The sequence below is a fragment of the Zootoca vivipara genome, chromosome 16, assembly GCF_965207765.1.
Source record: "Zootoca vivipara chromosome 16, rZooViv2.hap1.1, whole genome shotgun sequence".
Classification (NCBI taxonomy): domain Eukaryota; kingdom Metazoa; phylum Chordata; class Lepidosauria; order Squamata; family Lacertidae; genus Zootoca; species Zootoca vivipara.
The window spans coordinates 4,343,587-4,364,216 of record NC_142599.1 but is presented as its reverse complement, the minus strand read 5'-3'; the positions used below and the strand labels follow the sequence as shown (position 1 = coordinate 4,364,216).

General features: G+C 42.9%; 1 protein-coding gene across 15 annotated transcripts in view; it reads right to left on the bottom strand.

Moving 5' to 3' along the window:
* PITPNM2 (phosphatidylinositol transfer protein membrane associated 2) overlaps positions 1-20,630 on the bottom strand; it is a 213,112-nt gene that overhangs the window by 7,332 nt on the left and 185,150 nt on the right. For 11 of the 15 annotated variants that reach the window (XM_035098032.3, XM_035098045.3, XM_035098046.3 and 8 more), the window contains 7 exons: positions 14,938-15,102; positions 13,710-13,919; positions 9,196-9,344; positions 6,438-6,554; positions 4,924-5,040; positions 2,919-3,067; positions 2,609-2,758 (listed from right to left, as the gene is read on the bottom strand). In XM_035098032.3, the coding sequence (XP_034953923.3) occupies positions 2,609-2,758; positions 2,919-3,067; positions 4,924-5,040; positions 6,438-6,554; positions 9,196-9,344; positions 13,710-13,919; positions 14,938-15,102 (1,057 nt within the window). Of the gene's footprint in view, positions 1-444; positions 585-2,608; positions 2,759-2,918; positions 3,068-4,923; positions 5,041-6,437; positions 6,555-9,195; positions 9,345-13,709; positions 13,920-14,937; positions 15,103-20,630 lie in introns of those variants that run through there. The other 4 variants (XM_035098047.3, XM_088659389.1, XM_035098048.3 and 1 more) reach the window with 2 other exon arrangements.

The window sequence follows — 20,630 nt, the reverse complement described above, 5'->3', positions numbered from 1 at the left end:
CTGTGGTGCCCAGAACTGGACACAGTACTCCAGGTGAGGTCTGACCAGAGCGGAATACAGTGGTACTATTACTTCCCTTGATCTAGATGCCATACTCCTATTGATGCAGCCCAGAATTGCATTGGCTTTTTTAGCTGCTGCATCACACTATTGACTCATGTCATGTTTGTGGTCTACCAAGACTCCTAGATCCTTTTCACATGTACTGCTCTCAAGCCACGTGTCACCCATCCGGAATTTGTGCCTTTTATTTGTTTGCCCAAGTTTTACGTCTACGCGTTCTACGTCGAGCTTAGGGGTCTGCTCTTGTTGTCGCCATTTCACTTTGGTGCTCTGATGTTCTGCTAGTGCCTGCTTGTTATTAGCTGATAAACTGTGGACCTCTTTAGATAATTGGGATATTTGAGAGGCAATACCTCTAATTTGTTGGAAGATATGCTCAACCGTTCTTGCAATTAGAGTTAATTGAGTGCTCTCCCAACTTGTTGTTCCTTCCTCGCTTAAAGGCACAGGGTCAGCTTGCGCCATCGTTGGATCCAATTCTGCGCCCCCACCCCGAGTATTCTCCTCATCTTCACAGTCATCTTCAAGGGGAGAGAAACGGTTTTTTGTTGGGACTGTAAAAGCAGATTTGTTTAAAATTTTAGATTGCTTGGAAGCGGGAGATGGGACTGCTTCCTCTGGGTCCCTGTTGCGTTTACTAGTAGGCATAGTATTGCAGTGGGAAGTAAAGAAGGAAAAGTTTCCTTAACCGAAGAAAAGAAGAGGTAGAAAGTTCTCAATTTGTTCAGTTTAAGAGTTTCTCTGTAGTGACTGCCAGGAGTTCCAAGGGCAAAGTATAAAAGGGAGCTGGCGGTTAATAGCTAGCAGCTGGTGGCCTGCCCAGGATGCTTCATGGAACTTGCCCAGGGTGTTTCTCATAGCATAGATAAGAAGGTGCTGATAAAATCTTAGTAGGTTGGTGAGTTTAAAAGTAGAAAAGGAAAAAAGGAAAATTTACTTCCCTGGGTGGCACTATTTAGTCCTGTTATCAGCGGAGTGCCGAAGCCTGCTTGCTACTCCGTAGCCATCTTGGCTCCACCCCCCTTTTTTTGCATGTGCAACTAAAAAGACCAGGAAATGAATTTTGGAATCCCAAGAAACATGGGTAGGGAAACCATTACCTCTAAGAGTCTCAGGCCACAAAAAGAGGCCTTGGAACAGGGATGTGCTATGAAGAAGCACCCCTGGAACAAAGGATGCTATTTTAACCCCCCCCCCTTACTCTTTTATTATTAACAGGGGGGAAGCAAAAACAAACAAACAATAAACAAGAAAACAACAACAAAGAATAAAAAAAATGTAAGCCATAAAGAATCACAGCTTGGAAGGAGAAAAGTACAAAGGTTCAGTGCAGCTCCAAAGGATTAAAAAGGTATTAACTCACATTAAGTTTCCCTTTACAGATACTAAAGTTTTATAAAATTCTCCACCTGTGATTTCCTTCATTATTGAGAATAAAGGTTCTATATAGTCTTAAATAAACCAGACATTTGCATATACGGATGGCAGTGAATGATGCTGTACAAGAAATAAAATCATGCCATATATCTATATGTGTGGGTGAGTCATTATGATATCTTTTCAAGAAGAATTCTATTTCGCATCAGAAAGGCAATATTTTTAAAAAAGCAGTTGAAGATTTGAAGCTCCTAGGTAGGACATGCTGCCATAAGATGACTATTCTCAAAAGAAGACTGCAATGTGAAACCGATGAATTAGAATTTATCAAGAGGTTCAATTTTAACATTTGTGGCTTGAACTGGGATCAGATTTTTATCACTCTATATGTTGGTGGTGGTTTTTTTATTATTATTCATAGTTTATTGGTTCTTTTAGAAGTTTTGTAACAATGCAAGTAACAAAACATGAACAATAAAGGTAAAAAAAGCAGCATATCAATTCACAATATCATTAAGGAGATCAGACTTATGCAATCAAAGCAAAGAGTAAAAAGGAGTAAAGAAATAAGAAAAAAGACAAATTAGAAGAAGGAGAAGGAGGAGAAGGGGCTAGGAAGTGAAAGGGGAGGGGAAGCCCACATAGTGGACAGACCATGCAAACAGTTCTAGAAGGAGTCCTAGATCTCAGAGTATTTATTTTATTTGTGCCTCAAAATGAAAGTAGCTCTTTAATATGTGGCAAAGGAGGAGAGAACCACCCAATATACATTAATTAGCTAACTAATGCCAAAATATTTATGTTATTGCTAACACAGTTTTGTGAATAATACAACCATAGCTGCCAAGTTATCCCTTTTTTACAGGGATTTTCCCTTATGCTGAATAGGCTTCCTATCGAGAAAAGGGAAAACTTGGCAGCTATGAATACAACAGTCACTGTCTGGATCTCCCCCCCCCCCATTTTATGTACACATCAACCCCTCAGGACAAATACTTCATGACTCTAATGGATTCTGGCTCACAAAAGCATATGCTATAAATAAGGTTTCTCCCTGAAACCCCCGAGGGCCAGCAACTTCCCTTTTAAAAATGAAAGGGGATATTTTCATAATTTTGCACTCCCAAAGCACAACTGCAGACACAAAGCATTTCCAAATCCTTCATACCGTACTACATCAACTGCTCCAGCTCTGACTTTGGGGTCACTGCCCATGATTGAAACACTGGCTGCAAAGGAACCGTCAATGCTGAAGACCACAAACTCAGTCCCCCTGGGCAGAACAGTGATGTAGCTGTCGGCATACGTGTGGTCGCCTCTAAAGGAAAAGGGAAAAGGGAGGGACTGAGTTAGTTAAGAGACTGATCAGGGAGCAAACATGTTTGGGTCAGTCCCTTGCCGTCAAACATTGTAGCTCCACAAGTTCAAGTTATTTATAAAGGGCCGCAGAAGCCAAAACATTCTGCAGCAAAACTTACCTGACCACCATCTTGACAGGATATACGCCAATGCCCAGCCGCTTGTTTTTGGGGATAATGTAGGAAATCCTACCACTGCTGTTGGTAACCTCTGTGTCAAAGTAAGCCCATTCTCCTGATGGGGGTTGTGTCATGATATGAATATCCACCTATGGCACAAAGGAAATTGGGAGGAAGGAGTATTTGGAATCATGAACATGTGTAGCAAGTAACAGCCTAGCAAACTATGTTGTTCCGATTTCAAGGTTTCAGGACATTCATTCTTTGTCACTCTTTCTACTATCTTCTTTACTGTCTGCACACAGTATTAAAAGTATCTTAGGTAGCAGGGCCAGGGATAACTTCAGGTGCCTGAGAGTCACTGCCAATCATAACAGACTATAAACAAACTTCCATGTTTAATGCTATACTGTTTTAATATTCGGTTGGAAGCCGCCCAGAGTGGCTGGGGAAACCCAGCCAGATGGGCGGGGTATAAATAATAAATTATTATTATTATTATTATTATTATTATTATTATTATTATTATTATTATTTTAAAATAATAACAATAATTTGTTAGAGTTATTAATTTGTTATTAATTTATTATATTTATATACCACCCTTCATCATAAGATGTCAGAGTGGTACACGGGGGGAGGGGGGATGTATACCACCCTATACCCGTAGATCTCAGGGCAGTTATAACAAGGGGGGTGGATCAATTGTTTACCTTGGTTTAAGCTATGTCTTCCATTTCTGAAATGAAGACTATGAACTCCTTGGGGACATTTGACTTTTATCTAATGCTTAGGTTACTTTGCAGAGCACCATGAACACGGAGGGTGTTACCCACTCCTCCTCCTCTGCCTCTAGCCATAGCTGCCAAGTTTTCCCTTTTCTCATGAGGAAGCCTATTCAGCATAAGGGAATTTCCCTTAAAAAAAGGGATAACTTGGCAGCTATGGCCTCTAGCACTCTTATGACCCCTTCCAATATTAGCTTCAGGACTAAATTCAAACACCCTGAAGCAAAGCTGAGTGTGCGCCTTTGGTAAAAAAAAACAGGACGCCAATTATAACAAATAAATATATACATGCCACCATTCCTGTCAAGTACAATGCAGAAAAGGTGCTCATTTTATCCTACAATGAAGACAGGGGTTCTCAAACTATGGTCCATGGACCACGAATGGTTCTCAGGTGGTTGGTGAAGAACACATACAATTTGAATTTATGGAATTTGAACTGTAATGCAAGAAAATACAATATAAGCAATAAAAGAAGCAATACAAATACGATTAAAAATCAAACAGCATCTAGCACAGCACACTGCAATTGCTATAAGAGAAAAACAAGGAGGTGGACTGCCAAGAACCTCAACCATTTTAAAGTTGTCGGGGGGCAGTTGTTGTTTGGAACCACTGAACATTTGACATTCCTAAACAATGTCTCCCAATAAAAAGAGAATATGAATATTGGATCCTGGCCTGAGTAAACATGGGAACTACAGAGAAGAAAAAAGGATGACAGCAGCAATTCCTAATAACAATATTTGCTATGCCCACATCAGAGGCAAAAGCACCTTCTCTGTATCGCTTGCAAAAGTGCCCTTACATGAAGTCAGACAGAAGCAGACCCAGTTAACTGATAAAGAGAGTATTACATAGCAGCACTATATACCGTAGTAACTTGGTGCCTTGTGGATGTCTTAGATTACAATTCCCACCAGTCCCAGCCAGCATGACCTCATTTGACAATGGACCTCTTGGATTCAAGTCTTCTATCGTGGGGTGTGTGTGTGTGTGTGTGATGATCAGGCTTCAGGTTCTGATTATGTTGAATAGCTGACCAGCTTTAGCGCCAAGCACATTTCAGTTTCAGTTGATCCGGACATTAAATCTAACTGCAAGTTGGGCGTTTAAGATTTATACTCTGACCAAAAAATTATAGTAGAAACATAAATGGAACATTTATTTCCTTCTTTGTTTTAAAGGGATCCGATCAGATCTGTAACAAACAATACCTTTTCTCCTGTGAGTGTGACCATGTCCAATGGGCCATACATAAACCTTCCAGTTAACATCTGGGGTCCATCCTCATTGGCAATAGCATCATTTATTCGGTGATTGGCTGTGACGTTCTATAAAGAAAAGAAAAACGAGCCTGTTTTTTCCTGCTCTGGAGGTGAGGAGCCAAAACAATGGATTACAGTTATAAGAAAAGAGATTCTGACTGAACATCAGGAAGGACTTTCTGATGGTAAGAGCTGTTTGACAGTGGAAAAGGACTCCCTTGGAAGATTTCTGACTTGCAGGGGTCTGGACTAGATTACCCTCAGGGTCCCTGCCAACTCTACAATACTATGATTCAAAGCTTGTCCTTTCTGCAAATTAGGTCCATCACCTACCAGCCTGAGGGTGCTGTGTCTTTACCACAGCATCACAATCATTCATTTATTTACTTATGTAGACCCACCGATGTGCATGGTGCAGAGAATAAATAGTTAAGGAAGACACTGTTCTAGAAGGCAGGGCATGAATATTTAAAATACCGTAACAACGACAGATATTTATTTGTAAAATGTTTAAGTATTTACATATTTCATTTAAAAAAAATCAAAGCGGTTTACAACAGCACATAAAGCCATACAATAAAAAGCACGTAAAATGTTAAAATTGGACACCAATCAGTTATTGGAAATAGAGTACAATATGTGGAATGCTCTGAGAAGCAAGACAGGCTGCAAATCACTCACCTGACAACGGGAGAAGAGAAGAAGAAACACAGAGGGGAAGAGCAGGATGGTGCCAGTGTCCCTATCTGAAATCCTGCCCACGCATGAGTGGCTTGGGAGCGCATGAATGGCAACTGAAATTGTTAAGTAGCAGCCAAGGAGACCTCATTTCCACATATCTTATAGGACTTCTTATGCCTTCTACAGAGTTGGACCATTGGCCCATCTACCTCAGTACTGTTTATATGGACTAGGAGGTGCTCTTGAGGGTTTCAGACAGGAGTCTTCCTCAGCTGCACCTGGAGATGCAGAATTGAATCAGGAATCTTTTGGATGCAAAGTGTGTGCTCTATCACTGAGGTGCAAGCATATGGTTGATGGTTAAATTAGAGAAACGCCTGTGGTGCTACAGTTCGAGTTAAGAGTCAGCAAGATGTATGTAGGGGTGTCAGACGAGGACTGGGGAGATCCAGGTTCAAGTCATGAACCTCACTGGGTGTCCTTGCGTCAGTTCCTAACTCTCAGCCTAACAGGGTTGTTGAGACTGAGGATTAAAAAGTGGAGGAAGAGGAACCACTTACAAATAAAACAAATAAAATTGTTTCATGCTCAGTAACAAGTTTCACAAGCAACTGCCTTTTTTCATGGTGACACAATCAATGCTAGATGCAATTTGTTCCTCAAAGAAGCCAGTGAATTAACTCACATTGATGATACCCTTGGACTGGCCAAATAGAGTGCATATTGCTTTCAATATAGAATAAAGTTAAATTTAAAAAACAACAACAGAAGACTGTGCTTACCCTTAGCTTCACATGGGTCCTCTTGCGAAGCCACTTCTCCCTGGGCTTAGAAGGAGTAAAGACAGAGACCTCCTTCCCATCCAGCTCCAGGATGCTGGCGTTCTCGTGCCTCATCACCTGAGGAAAGCATAGCCTGATCAGGGATTTCCACAAAGTGCAAGCATCTACTACACCCTGTTTGCAAAGTGGAAGATGCCTAGCTCTGGTGGCAGCAGAAGTCACTGGAGCAGCTGAGGTCACTGGACAGATCCGTTAACACCGAGGGGCCTTGGGGGGAGGGGGTGGGAAGACTTGGCCCTGAATTGTGAGGGGATTGGCTTTTCACCATTCAGCCCAGGTTGCCAGCTAGAGCTCAGATGATGTTTGGCTGGCACAACATGTTGGCAGCTCCCAGGAGGTGACCCAAGCAGACAGGCTGGGGGGATGGCCATCAGATGGGCTTTCCAATATCCAGTCCTTGCCCTATGCCTAGCCAACCCTGCATACTTGTTTTAGCCTGTTTTTGCATAAGTTGCAGCCTGTTTTCGCCCATATCTGTTTCTGTATGTCCTTTGTTCCATTATTGGGGGCCAGGTGCTTTGCACATGTTGTGTGGCACTAGCTGGGGCTCTGCACTTATTTAAAAGGAAAGGTTTGGGTTTTTGTACTCCTACGTTTTCCCTCTGCCATTTTTATTTTTAAAGAACTGGTAGTTATTCTAGATTAATTAAAACAGAGCCAAGGGGGTGAGTTTGAACAGATGGTATTTAAAACAATTAAGAGATGGGCAGAGTTGAATTGGTCAGGACTGCGACTGGAGTTTCCATTTGCATATTGAAAGTGCTAAATCAGGCATCCCCAAACTTTGGCCCTCCAGATGTTTTGGACTACAATTCCCATCTTCCCCGACCACTGGTCCTGTTAGCTAGGGATCATGGGAGTTGTAGGCCAAAACATCTGGAGGGCCAAAGTTTGGGGATGCCTGAGCTATACAGAAATGGCCACGCTTGGAATGGCCACTCTTGGAAGCAGCTTCCAAAACTGCCTTCCATTTGTAATGCTTCTTGCAAATTGAATGCTGGATCAGGTCTCTGACTCTTAATGTCTCGCCACGTGTTTTAGGGAGTGGATATACTTTTAAATTTTTTTATAACAAAGTATGTATACTTTTATGCCTATTCTCCTGTTAAAAATGTATAGAAGTTTATGAACATTAAAAAAACCAGTTTGACAACTGCTTTAGGGATAGAGGAAGGCATGCTGGTGACGTCACAAGTGCTAGCCTATAGGAACCCATCATACTCAGCTTCCCCAATCTGCTGAAAAAATTTCAAAACTCACCCATCCCTTTCTTGCAGCTCACTCCAGGATGAGAAGTATGTATGTGTGTTTCTAGTACAGTGAAGTTGTGTGCAGCCATGTCTGCCACATTCTGCAAACGTTTTATTCCTATAGCAGGAAAAGCTTTCTCCTACTGGGGGAATGGATGCAATCCTTTGTCATCACTTAGTCTGCTGTCCTCATGCGAAAGCTGTGTGCTCATTCTGATGGCATCCCAACCCTTTTCTCCCTGCTCTGGGGAAATCTTTTCTTCAGAAATGCGTTATTATCACACATTGCCTCCAGATCCACTGACTTCTTGACTCAGCTCTGCAGCACCAGACACTTCCTTGGATGACATAAGATTCCAGCAGATTTAGCAATCTAACTAAGGCAACTCTGGCTACAGGATTCTGGTAGAAAAGTGTTTCAGAGACCAATCTATCCTCTTGCCTCCTTTTCTGAATCTATCATATTGAGGATGGCAAGCATCTAGAAAACTCCATGAACAGTGCAATCCTATACATGGCTTTTCTGAAACAAGGTCTACTGAATTCAGGGGGACTCTGAATTCAGCCGAATGCATATAGGATTGCAGCTTAAAAGTAATGAATTTCATGAACTGGCCTAAACTATGCAAAACATTCATGCATTTAAACTGCATGCTTTATTTTAGTTGGTCAATCCTAGAGGTTTTGCTTTTACATAATTTTTGTTCCAGTTATTTTTTGTTATGATACTGAAAAGTTGAAACTAACAGAAAGTTTGTGAGAGGAGGGGTATGCAGGCAAGAAGGCTAGAAGATGTCACATCACACACATGCCCACAAATTCTTAAGTCAAAGCCCCCACAGTCGTCGTTGTCCCCGCTACCATCATGAGCACTAGAAATATGAACACTTTGCCAAGGGTATCATAAGCTACATTTATTAAGAGGGAGAGTCATTCATTATATTTGTAGCTTTGCCTCAGATATTTTCAGCTTGCAAAAATGCAAAGCAAAATTCATGATAAATTAGTGGTGTCCAGTTTCATTGAATAACTGTGAGTTCCCTCTGCAATTTAATACTAACAGAGGACTGAGGGTGTGTTCACATTAGAACACAGTGAAATAGTTTCACCGTTCTATCCCTCTGGCTGCTCACATCAGCAGGGTTTCATTAGTGTCAAACTAATTTCTGTTTGTGTACACAACAGAACAGAGGATGTTGCCCGGGAGAGGATGCATTTACCCTATGGAAAGGTTTTACACCTTGGCTAGAGATGGACTAGGAACTTAAGGACTCCAAACTGGTGCGAAGCAGGCTTGAGAACAGCACATCAAAGAGTAGCGTTTTGGATAACGTTGTGTGAACATGGATTAAAGACCTGGGGCTGGAAACACAGTGAGTGCACAGCAAATGGGAGTGTGAGCACAGTCCCTCTGTATGCTGGAGATTTGCAAACCAAATAGGACTGACCTGCCTGAGGAGGAAGGAAACCACATCTGTTGACTCCCAGTAGCTTGCATGGAAGAGGTGCGGTAAGGCCACCGTAGGGAAGGCGGTGAGGGCATCGGGGCAATAGAGAGCATAGTCTATTCTTTTCGTTCCCCACCATTTGGCAGCAACTGGGAACAAAACAAAAGGAGACAAAACCCCAACGTTTGGATTATTCCTTTCATGGAAAAGAAAAGTAAAAAATAATTCAAGTCTATTTCTATTTCTATTTCAGGCCCATTGCTTTTCCGACTAAAATGTCTGAAAACTCTCTTTCTGGGTGTAACAACTTTGGCCCCATCTGCACTATACAATTAAAGCAGTGTCACACTGCTTTAAACAGTCATTGCTTCCCCTAAAGAATCCTGGGAAGTGTAATTTGGTTTAATAATTCATGCTTCTTCCCTGGGAATCCTGGGAATTGTAGCTCTGTGAAGGGAGTCGTCTCCTTCTTTGACGATCACTCGTAGCCGAGAAGATTGTCTTCCATGAACACAGTCTTAACAGTGAGTCCATGACTGTGGAGGACAATTCTGGATCCACACGTCCTTCCACAGTGGGGACATAGGTTTCTGAGCAGGAGTTGATCATGGTGAGGGTTTGTCAAATGTGCCTTCCTCTTAGCACGTTTCTCCTTTTTGCCCTGAGTTCAAGCTTCTTCAAAGTCTATGATACCTTTGGTAAAGGCTGTTCTCCAATTGGAGCATTTGCAGGCCAGTGTTTCCCAGTTATCATTGCTTATGTTACATTATTTTAGGTTTGCTTTGAGAGCGGCTTTAAACCTATTTTGTTATCCACCGGTATTTCGCCTTCCATTCTTGAGATGGGAATGGAGTAGTTGCTTTGGAAGACGGTAATCAGGCATCCGAACAACATGACAAGTCCAATGAAGTTGATGCTGAAGAATCATTGCTTCAACACTAGCGATTTTTGCTTTTTGCAGTACACTGGCATTAGTTCACCTGTCTTCCCAAGGACAGTCGGTTGATGGAATTTTTCAAAGAGCTGGAAATGGCGTTTATAAGTGGTCCATGTTTCACAAGTGTAGAGTAATATTGGTAGTACAATAGCTTTGTAAATGAGCATTTTGGTTCACCTGTGCATGTCCCAGTCCTCAAACACTCTGTGCTTCAATCGGGAGAAAGCTGCACTCACAGAGCTCAGGCGATGCTGGATTTTGGCATCAATGCTGGCCCTTGTGGAAAGGTAACGGTCCAGGTACGGTAGGACCAAATGATTGACACTTTCCAACATTACACCATTAAGTTGGATTTGTGGCGCTGCAGAGGGGTTGTTTTGTGCTTGTGCACTTTGGTTTTTTTGGATATTGAGCAATAGACCAAACTTTTCATAAGCTTCTGTGAAGATATTTAGGATGGTTTGGAGGTCATCTTCTGAGTGTGCACACACTACGTTGTCATCAGCATACTGAAGCTCTATGATGGAAGTTGTGGTAACCTTATTCTTTGCTTCGAGCCACTCAGATTAAAGAGCTTTCTATCTGTTTGATATATAATTTCTACTCTGTTGGGGAGTATAGTTTCCAACACTCCCCCCGACCTTCGACACTGGCCGTGTAACAAGGGAAAGATAGAGGATGTTATCCACTTTTTCTTTCACTGCCTCCTATACGACGCAATAAGACCGAGGCTCCCTCTACTAATTCCTCTGCTCATTGCCTTGGAAGATGACTGCATGAAATTTCTATTGGTGGACGCTAACCCCAGGGTTACCCGATGAGTGGCCATCTACATCTTGCAGGCCCTGAAACTCAGGGCTCTTTTGACAGGCTAACTTTCTCTAGACTCAGATCTCTCTAAATATTTTGCAACAGACGAAACACACATGATGTGTCATAGTTTTTACCAAAATCTGTTTTATATAGCATGATTTTATATTCGCTGTTTTGCAAGTGCATTTGATACATTCTCTGTATAATAGTGGTAGGTTACTGCCTGGATCCTTTATGTGCTATGGCCAACCGGCTAATGCAATAAAATTTTGTTGTTGATGATATATAATTTCTACTCTGCTGGGGAGTTTCCCTTCGACAATGTGTAGGATCATGGCGATGAAGATAATAAATAGAATTGGGGTGATAACACATCCCTGTTTAACACCTGATCCCACTGTGAATGGTTCACTTTGAGAGCCATTGGTATCTGCAATTGTTGCCATCATGTTATCATGGAGGAGCAGAAGGACGTTCAAAAATTTATCTGGGCAGCCAGTTTTCAGAAGGACAGTCCACAGGGCAGTACAGTGTCGAAGGCCTCAGTCAGGTCAATAAGCGCCATATACTGGGGTTGATTTTGCTCTCTGCATTTTTTTTTTGAAGCTCTCCTGACAACTCTCGGCAACCATAACAAACTCCACTTCTCAGGATTCATATCAGGTTTCATATCAGTTAAACTGTCATGGCGACTTAAAAAAAACCCTGAAGCAGGGGTGGGGGAGTGTGGTGTCCCTTTGAGGATACTGCAAGAGAATTCTTCACTGGTACTCTTCACTGGTATTGCTTTTCAAAAAAACCTGCCTCTCTCCCAAGAAACCCTGGAAACTCAAACTGCTGTGAAGGGCAGGATGGTGCTGGTGTCAGCTCAATCAATCCTCCTGTCAGCCACATTCAGAGAGAAGTGCTGATCTTTATGTAATCAAACTGGCATCACTTACATACAAGAGGAAGGTATCCACATTATCAGTAGAACCCTGATGTTTGCAGAAGAGGAAACTCTTGGGGCGAGTCCCTACTTCCAACATCCCAGTGAGGATGAACATAGTCAGTGCTGCCTATGGGGTGGAGAACTGTAAAGAAAGGAGAAAGTCAGGTTGCGGGGGAGGAGAACAGCGTATCCTAGAAGAGGAAGCTGCTGGTTGGCACTTTGAACAGGAGCACTCCATGCTGCAGCATTTGGTTGCAGATCTCACTTGTAGCACAGCACATTCTCAGTCTTGTCAGCACAAGGGTGATTCCTAGGATTCTTTGTGGGAAGCCATGGCAGTTAAACAAGTATGAAACTACTATAGATTTGTAGCATGGCCATGTCCCACAGTAAGAGAGGAGAAATTAATTGGTGGTTCTTAGAAGTTTCAGAACATTTTATGCTTCCCCCAAATTGGTGCCCTTCAGATGTTTTGCCCTACAACTTCCCATCAGCCTCAGCCAGCACAGAAAGCCTGTCATGGCCTCTGGAACAGAGGGAGTTGGGTTCAAACCACATATTAAACCGGGCACCAAAGTTCTTTAGGAACAAAAGCGGAAATTGTACTTCAGTCTGTCACTTACCTGTCTTCTCATTACAGTATAGCTATGTGTCAGGAGACCACCGCCGAGGCACCTTAGCACCTGCAAACTTACCATTTCTGGGTGTCTAATTTTTAAAAACACATATTCCCATACACATTTCTAAATCAACAACAGCCTCTCAAAAGCTGCTGAGTGTCAAAAGAAAAGGCAGGAAATGTATTGTTGAGAAAGGATGCCCCTCGCCTCACCAATTCCCACAGCAGATCCTCTCTAGGCTCCTTGTTATAGAATTTCAGTGCAAAGGCAAGAGGAGGAAACCAAACATTGTCCTGTTAGGAGAACTCCCATTTAGTTGCATGGAGGACATAAATTGCCATTCTGACAGCATAGCTTCAATTGCCCTGCTGGATTTCTCAAATTTATTCATTTGCCTTACCACAGATGTCCATCATAGAACAAAATAAAAAAATTCCTTCAGTAGCACCTTAAAGACCAACTAAGTTTTTATTTTGGTATGAGCTTTCGTGTGCATGCACACTTCTTCAGATACAGTGAAATGGAAGTTTTCCATTTCTAGTGCCTGGAAACTTCCATTTCACTGTATCTGAAGAAGTGTGCATGCACACGAAAGCTCATACCAAAATAAAAACTTAGTTGGTCTTTAAGGTGCTACTGAAGGAATTTTTTTATTTTACTTCGATCCAGACCAACACGGCTACCTACCTGTAACCATCATAGAACAGATTGTGTTGTACCAGACCAGCAAGAAAACCAAAACTTCTGGAAAATCCTGCCAAAAAAGACTTCCTTCCCCCCAGATTCTGACATAAGAGATGAGTAGTTATCAAAACAAACTTGCAATTATTACTACTCTCAAGCCAAAGCCATCTCATAAGCGGAGGTGTTCCAGCTTTCTATTTGCAGTTCAAAGCATTTATGGCCTGCAGCTGTGATTTTGGGATCCTCCGAACAGGACAGTCAAGAATAGCTGCTTCCTCCTAAGAAACAGCAGCAACAGTACTGCAAGTGCTGTGGAGGATTTTAAAATTAATCAGAGTGTGCACTACAGAGGTGGCTTGTTAGAGGCAAGAAAGTTAGTCATCAAAGCAGAGTGGAAGCAAGTGTTGTTTAAACTATGCCAAGATGGTGAAGGAGTCCCATGAAAAGCAGACCCATTTGGCTCTGGAGAGAGTGACAGAGGAGGTTAGTCAGTGATGCATCTTGCTCCCCTTGTCTCTCTCCAGAATACCTTTGTTGATGTCCAGGTCCGGGATCTGTAGAATGGCATCCACTTCCCAATGGGAGGAGCTCCCAACCCTTCTTCCTAAGGGGTTCTGGGAAATTTCAGGTTTAGGTGCCCTATGCCTTTTGGGTGAGGGTTGTGGGGGGGCCTTGTGTGGGAGGGCAAGCAGGGCTAAAAGGCTAAACCCCCTGGAGTGGGTGAGATGGTGTTTGTTTTCTAAAAGGAACATTTAAAACGGTAGGGGGAAAGACAAAACAAAAACAAAACACACACCTGTTAAAACACAAGTCACGCAAAGAATGCAACTTAATTTTTGTCCTTTGGTAGTGTGATGGGGCTATGAAGGAAAAGCACCGGCTGTTTAAGCAACAGCTATAATCCCCTCCCCTACAGACACTATGCACATCAAGGGGAACCTCTAGTTCTGCTCCTAGCAACCTGTGGTTCTTCCTGGCAGCACCATCCACACCAATGATCTAAGGATCCAGTCATTTCCTTCCCTAACTGCCCCCCCAACCCCCACCACTGTCTCAAATACTGCTTGCAGGTAGGATGGAGAAGTTTATGGACAGACTTTTTTCTTTTCTTAAAAAAGTAAAAGTATTTTAGTCATAACCCTAATAAATATTTAACTCTGCAACTGATTAATTCAAACCCATAGTATTATCAACTTTAATGAGGTGACAGCCTTAGAAAGTATTACATGTGTACCTCTGTGAGTGTGTGTGTATGTATTTCAGATGTGGAACAGCTCCAGCTTCTGATCCCTGAGATGCAAAGAGCTGGTGTAGAAATAATGGCTAGAGAAACGTGAGCTATGAATCGGCAAGCCCCTGGTTTGACTCTTGCCTGTGTCCGGGTGACGTGGCCTTAGGCAAGACACTCTAGCTCACCCCCCAATCTCTCCATTTGCAATATGGAGGCGAACAACACTGACTTACCTTACAGGGATGGTGTGAGGATTTCAATCAGATGATGCATGCACAGCACTTTGAATAAATAAGTATTAAAAGAACTGAAGGAGCATTGAAGTGAAACCAGACTGCAGCCCCGACTCTCTTTCTTTTCAGATGAGAATGCTTGTTCTTTTAGGCCTGCAGTCTGGAGACCCCAGAATCCCAATGACGAGAATGAAGCAGGACAGGATATCGGTCAACCCTTCAAGCTGCTCAGAGACCTGGTGTAGGGGAGCTAGTGGGAAAGGACGACATTTCCAGGGGGAAGGAACACTTACTGTTGGCTATGTTGGAAGCAGTGTAACTGTCTGCCATTCCCGAGACCTGGCTCGCAATGCTGGCCTCGCTGGCTCTCCGGAAGCCCCTGAATTGGGGGGCTGAAATGGGAGCTGAAGGGGATGCACTTTCCATGAAGACGCCACCATGAGACTGAACAACATCCGCTACAGAGACGAAACAGGGAAATCAAAAATATTAGACCAAACGGACATAGAGCATGGTGAGACGAACAGGGTGCAAAAATCAAATAAAATCAAGCAAAACATGCAAAACACACCAAGAAAAGGCAGAAAACCACCACAACTGATGTCAAATCAAATCTTTCAAAGCTGGTTAGATGGAATAAGCATTTCAACAGCACCCAGATCGGAAAATTAAACCAACACCAGCACAAATAAGCATAAAAAAGGTCCAGCAGCTCTGTAGTCATAAACAAAATAATTGCCTTGGAAGAAAACAGAAATATGTGACTGAGACCCTGAGTTGCCTATTAGATGGGCTCACACCAATATACAGAGCAATGTAGATACAAACTGTGTTTCTGGGAAATCAGGGCAGAGGGTCTTTCAGAAGCCCCCCAGGGATTCTTCCATTCAAACATCATTAATGGCGTCTTTACTGATCAGCTGCATTTGAGTTTTGGGTGCAAATTATAACTAGGATGCATTCTAAGTTCATGCATGGCACTCCCAAGAGCATGTGAATTGAGACTACACTCTAGAATAGGGATAATAATAATAATAATAATAATAATAATAATAATAATAATAATAATTTATTAGTACCCCACACATCTGGCCGGGCTTCCCCAGCCACTCTGGGCGGCTTCCAACAAAATATTAAAATACAGTAATCCATCAAACAATAAAAGTTTCCCTAAACAGATGTCTTCTAAAAGTCTGGTAGTTGTTGTTCTGCTCGACATCTGGTGGGAGGGCGTTCCACAGGGTGGGTGACACTAACGAGAAGGCCCTCTGCCTGGTTCCCTGTAACTTGGCTTCTCTTAGTGAGGGAACTGCCAGAAGGCCCTCAGCGCTGGACCTCAGTGTCTGGGTAGAATGATGGGGGTGGAGACGCTCCTTCAGATATACTGGACCAAGGCCGTTTAGGGCTTTAAAGGTCAACACCAACACTTTGAACTGTGCTCAGAAACATACTGGAAGCCATTGTAGCCATTGTAGGTTTTTCAAGACTGGTGTTATGTGGTCTCGGCGGCTGCTCCCAGTCACCAGTATAGCTGCCACATTCTTGATTATTTGTAGTTTCCGGGTCACCGTCAAAGGCAGCCCCACATAGAGCGCATTGCAGCAGTCCAAGCGAGAGATTACCAGAACATGCACCACTCTGGTGAGGCAGTCCGCAGGCAGGTAGGGTCTCAGCCTGCGTACCAGATGAAGCTGTACCAGATGACGTGGTCTGGTCTTAGTGTAACTCCTCCTCCTACCCGTGATCACTGAGATCGGTTGTCCCAGTGCATCCCTCCTGTGGAACCTGCCCCAGCCATTTTGTTGGCTGGGACCCATTGGGACCCCTGACATCAATACCAGGAAGGATTCTAGAGCAGATCATTAAGCAAATGGTCTGTGACCACCTAGAAAGGAACGCTGTGATCACTATAAGCCAGCATGGGTTTCTGAAAAATAGGTCATGCCAGACTAATCTGATCTCATTTTTTGACAGAATTACAAGCCTGGTAGATGAAGAGAATGTTGTGGATATAGCCTATCTTGATTTCAGCAAGGCCTTTGACAAGGTGCCCCATTATATTCTTGTAAAGAAGCTGGTAAAATGCGGGCTAGACAATGCTACCATTCAGTGGATTTGTAACTGGCTGACTGACTGAACCCGAAGGGTGCTCATCAATGGCTCCTCTTCATCCTGGAGAGTAGTGACTAGTGGGGTGCCACAGGGTTCTGTCTTGGGCCCAGTCTTATTCAACATCTTTATCAATGACTTGGATGATGGGCTTGAGGGCATCCTGAGCAAGTTTGCAGATGACACCAAATTGGGAGGGGTAGCCAATAACCCAGAGGACAGGATCACACTTCAAAATGACTTTAACAGATTAGAGAACTAGGCCAAAGCAAACAAGATGAATTGTAACAGGGAGAAATGTAAAGTACTACACTTGGGCAAAAAAAATGAAAGGCACGAATACAGGATGGGTGACACCTGGCTTGAGAACAGTACATGTGAAAAGGATCTAGGAGTCGTGGTAGACCACAAACTTGACATGAGTCAACAGTGTGATGCAGCAGCTAAAAAAGCCAATGCAATTCTGGGCTGCATCAATAGGAGTATAGCATCTAGATCAAGGGAAGTAATAGTACCACTGTATACCGCTCTGGTCAGACCTCACCTGGAATACTGTGTCCAGTTCTGGGCACCACAGTTCAAGAAGGATACTGACAAGCTGGAACGTGTCCAGAGGAGGGCAACCAAAATGGTCAAAGGCCTGGAAACAATGCCTTATGAGGAACGGCTTAGGGAGCTGGATATGTTTAGCCTGGAGAAGAGAAGGTTAAGGGGTGATATGATAACCATGTTCAAATATATAAAAGGATGTCATATGGAAGAGGGTGAAAGGTTGTTTTCTGCTGCTCCAGAGAAGCGGACACGGAGCAATGGATTCAAGCTACAAGAAAGAAGATTCCACCTAAACATTAGGAAGAACTTCCTGACAGTAAGAGCTGTTTGACAGTGGAATTTGTTCTTTTATCACCAGGATAGGCATTGCTTTCCCTTTCAGGAGATGTTCAGCAGTTCTGCCTTCTCTGCCACCCACCTCTGCCTTCTCCATCTTCTCAATTTCTCCACCTACTTGCTTGTTCTTCCTCTTGCTTTGAACACAGCTGAAGAAACATTTTTGTATTATTTTTAACCTAACTATCTTGCAAGTCTGAGTTCATTCTGAGCTTTGGCCCACCTGACCTCCTTGCAGCTGCTGGCTACTTGTGTATACTCTTCCTTCATGATTTCTCCTTTCTTCCATTTCTTACACATCACCTTCTTAAATCTCAGCTCATCTGTAAGCTCCTTATGTAGCCACACCGGTTTCTTTAGGTGCCTTCCACTTTTCTTTCTTGTTGGAATTGACTGCCTTTGTGCCTTCAGTATTTCACTGTTAAGAAACTCCTATCCATCTTGGACTCTCTTCACTTTGAGTATTTCTGACCGCGGGACTTCACCCAGTAGTTCCTCAAGCTTTTTGAAATCAGCCTTCTTAAAGTCCAGTGTGCATGTCTGACTACACACAGCTTTCCCTTGCCTCTGTATAATGAAACCCAAGAGGACATGATCACTTCCTCCCAAAGTTCCCAGTACATCAACTTCATCAATCAGTTTCTCCCTGTTGGTGAGGTCTGGGTCCAAGATGAGATGATCCCCTTGTTGCTTCCAGCAGATATCGGGATAGTTGAGGTCTCCTATATCCCTCCTTTTTGACTGTTTGGTAATCTGCTCCAGGAAGGCATAATCTGAGTCCTCAGCCTGGCTTGAAGGTCTGTAGCAGACACCCACAGTAAAGTCACTGTTGTTTCCATCTCCTACATATTTTACCCATATATTCTTCCTTCCATGGATCTCTTCCCAACTGTATACATCCTTTACATATAATTCTGCTACTCAGTGCTTTTTTTCCTTAAAAAAATGAGAGGTGTGCTCTCATTTTGACTCAAGAAGACCACCATTTTATAGTTCATATCGGGGGAAATAAATACAGTAAATGGACAAAAGTACAAAGATTCACAACATGTTTAGGAGTATGCATACCCCTGCGTTCCCCCCCCCCAGAAAAAAAGCACTGCTGCTACTCCTCCTTTCTTTTGAGCAGGTTTTACCTCTCAATTTCTACATTCCAGTCACAAGTCACATCCCACCAGTTTTCAGTAATGCCTATTAGGTCATATTTGCCATCCTGTATTAAGAAATCAAGTTTTTCTTGCTTGTTTCCTATACTTTGCACATTTGTGTAGAGACATCACAGGTGCCTGTGGTGAGGCCATGGAATTGATTTTATAGTTCCAGAGAAATAGCATGGCTCCTGCTTTTTACGTCATGTTTCTCCAGCCGTCTGTCCCCAGTATTGGGCAATCTTCCTCATTCCGACCTGCATCTGTTTTCCAGGACAGTCCACTCTGGTACATCAAAGCTTCTGATCCCAAGTTAGTAAGTTAACACAGGTAAGAAAGATTATGTAATTCAAAAATAGAATGGCAAAGAAACCAAACTCTTCCAGCTAACGGTATATGACCTGTACCACAAATCCATAGGGGGAAGATGTAGTAGACATAAAAATCCAAACCCATAAGAAATTGTTCCCCCTCCTACCACTAGATGGCTCTGTGTGAATCTGATAGAGCCAATACCAGCCGCTGGTAAACGCAGGTGGACAGAGTGCTGCTGTCCGGCTTGCAGGCTACCCACAAGCATCTGGCTGGCCACTGTGAGAACAGGATGCTGGAATAGATAGGCATTGGTTTGATTCAGCAGCCTTGCCTTATGCTCTTAAATACAAACAGTGTTCGTAGAGCTAGGGTGAAAAGGGCAGGGGAGACTGTGTCTTGTGGGGGGGGGGAACTGTGCAGCTTAGGGGTAGAATAATCTGTTTTGGCTGCAGAGGGTTCCAGTTCAATCCCTAGTATCTCCAGGTAGGCCTGGGAATGATCCCTGCCTGAAATCTTGGCAAGCTGCTTCCAGACAATGTGGACAGATCTGAGCTAGATGGACCAATGGTCTGACCTAGTACAGAGCAGCTTCCTATGTTCCTGAGCAGGCATCCCCAAACTGCGGCCCTCCAGATGTTTTGGCCTACAACTCCCATGATCCCTAGCTAACAGGACCAGTGGCCGGGGAAGATGGGAATTGTAGTCCAAAACATCTGGAGGGCCAAAGTTTGGGGATGCCTGTTCCTGAGTCTTAGCTTAAGAGAAGAACCAGACTGCTGCATTCTCCATCTCCATCTCGCGCATTCTCAATCTTGGGCCTTGCCAGGTGCCATTATTATATATATTTAGGCGGCGGGCAAAAACCTTCCACTGTAACCACACTTTTGGCTTTTAGCCATCCGTGGCTTTTAGAAGTGGGAAGGATGTTTTCATTTTTTATTTCATTTTATTTCATTTTTTATTTCATTTTCATAAAATTTATACACCCATTGGCTGCAAAAAAACAACAACCCTCAAGGTTGTTTACAAAAGATAAAACAGCAAAATCAAGAGAAGTTTACAACCTTCCTTTAAAACATTCAAAAATCAAAATACTAAAGCAGATTAAGATTACCTCAACTTTCTAAGCATCTGGGTAGGCTTGTCTAAACAGGAATATTTTTAACAGGCACCGAAAAGTGCAATGACATCACAGCATGCATAATCTTTCAGTGTTTGTTTCTAAATTGATATACTGCCCTTCAGTGCACAAATAAACGAGTTCCATGCTGTTTTAGAAGTCAATAAAGGTTTTAAAACCATATAAACTCTATAAAAACAAAAGCAGTCGGTAGAAACAGCAGATAAAATGGTACTCATTTAAAATCCCATCAGGTGCTAAAATTATTAGATGTTATTGGGGGACTAATCAACAATCATCATGCATCCTCTGTAAGCATCAGGTATTAGTTGGAGGTCTTTACTTTGCTTCCTAAAAGCTGTGATTTGCACAGTTTTGAAAATAAGTATGAAGGAGGAACGATCCA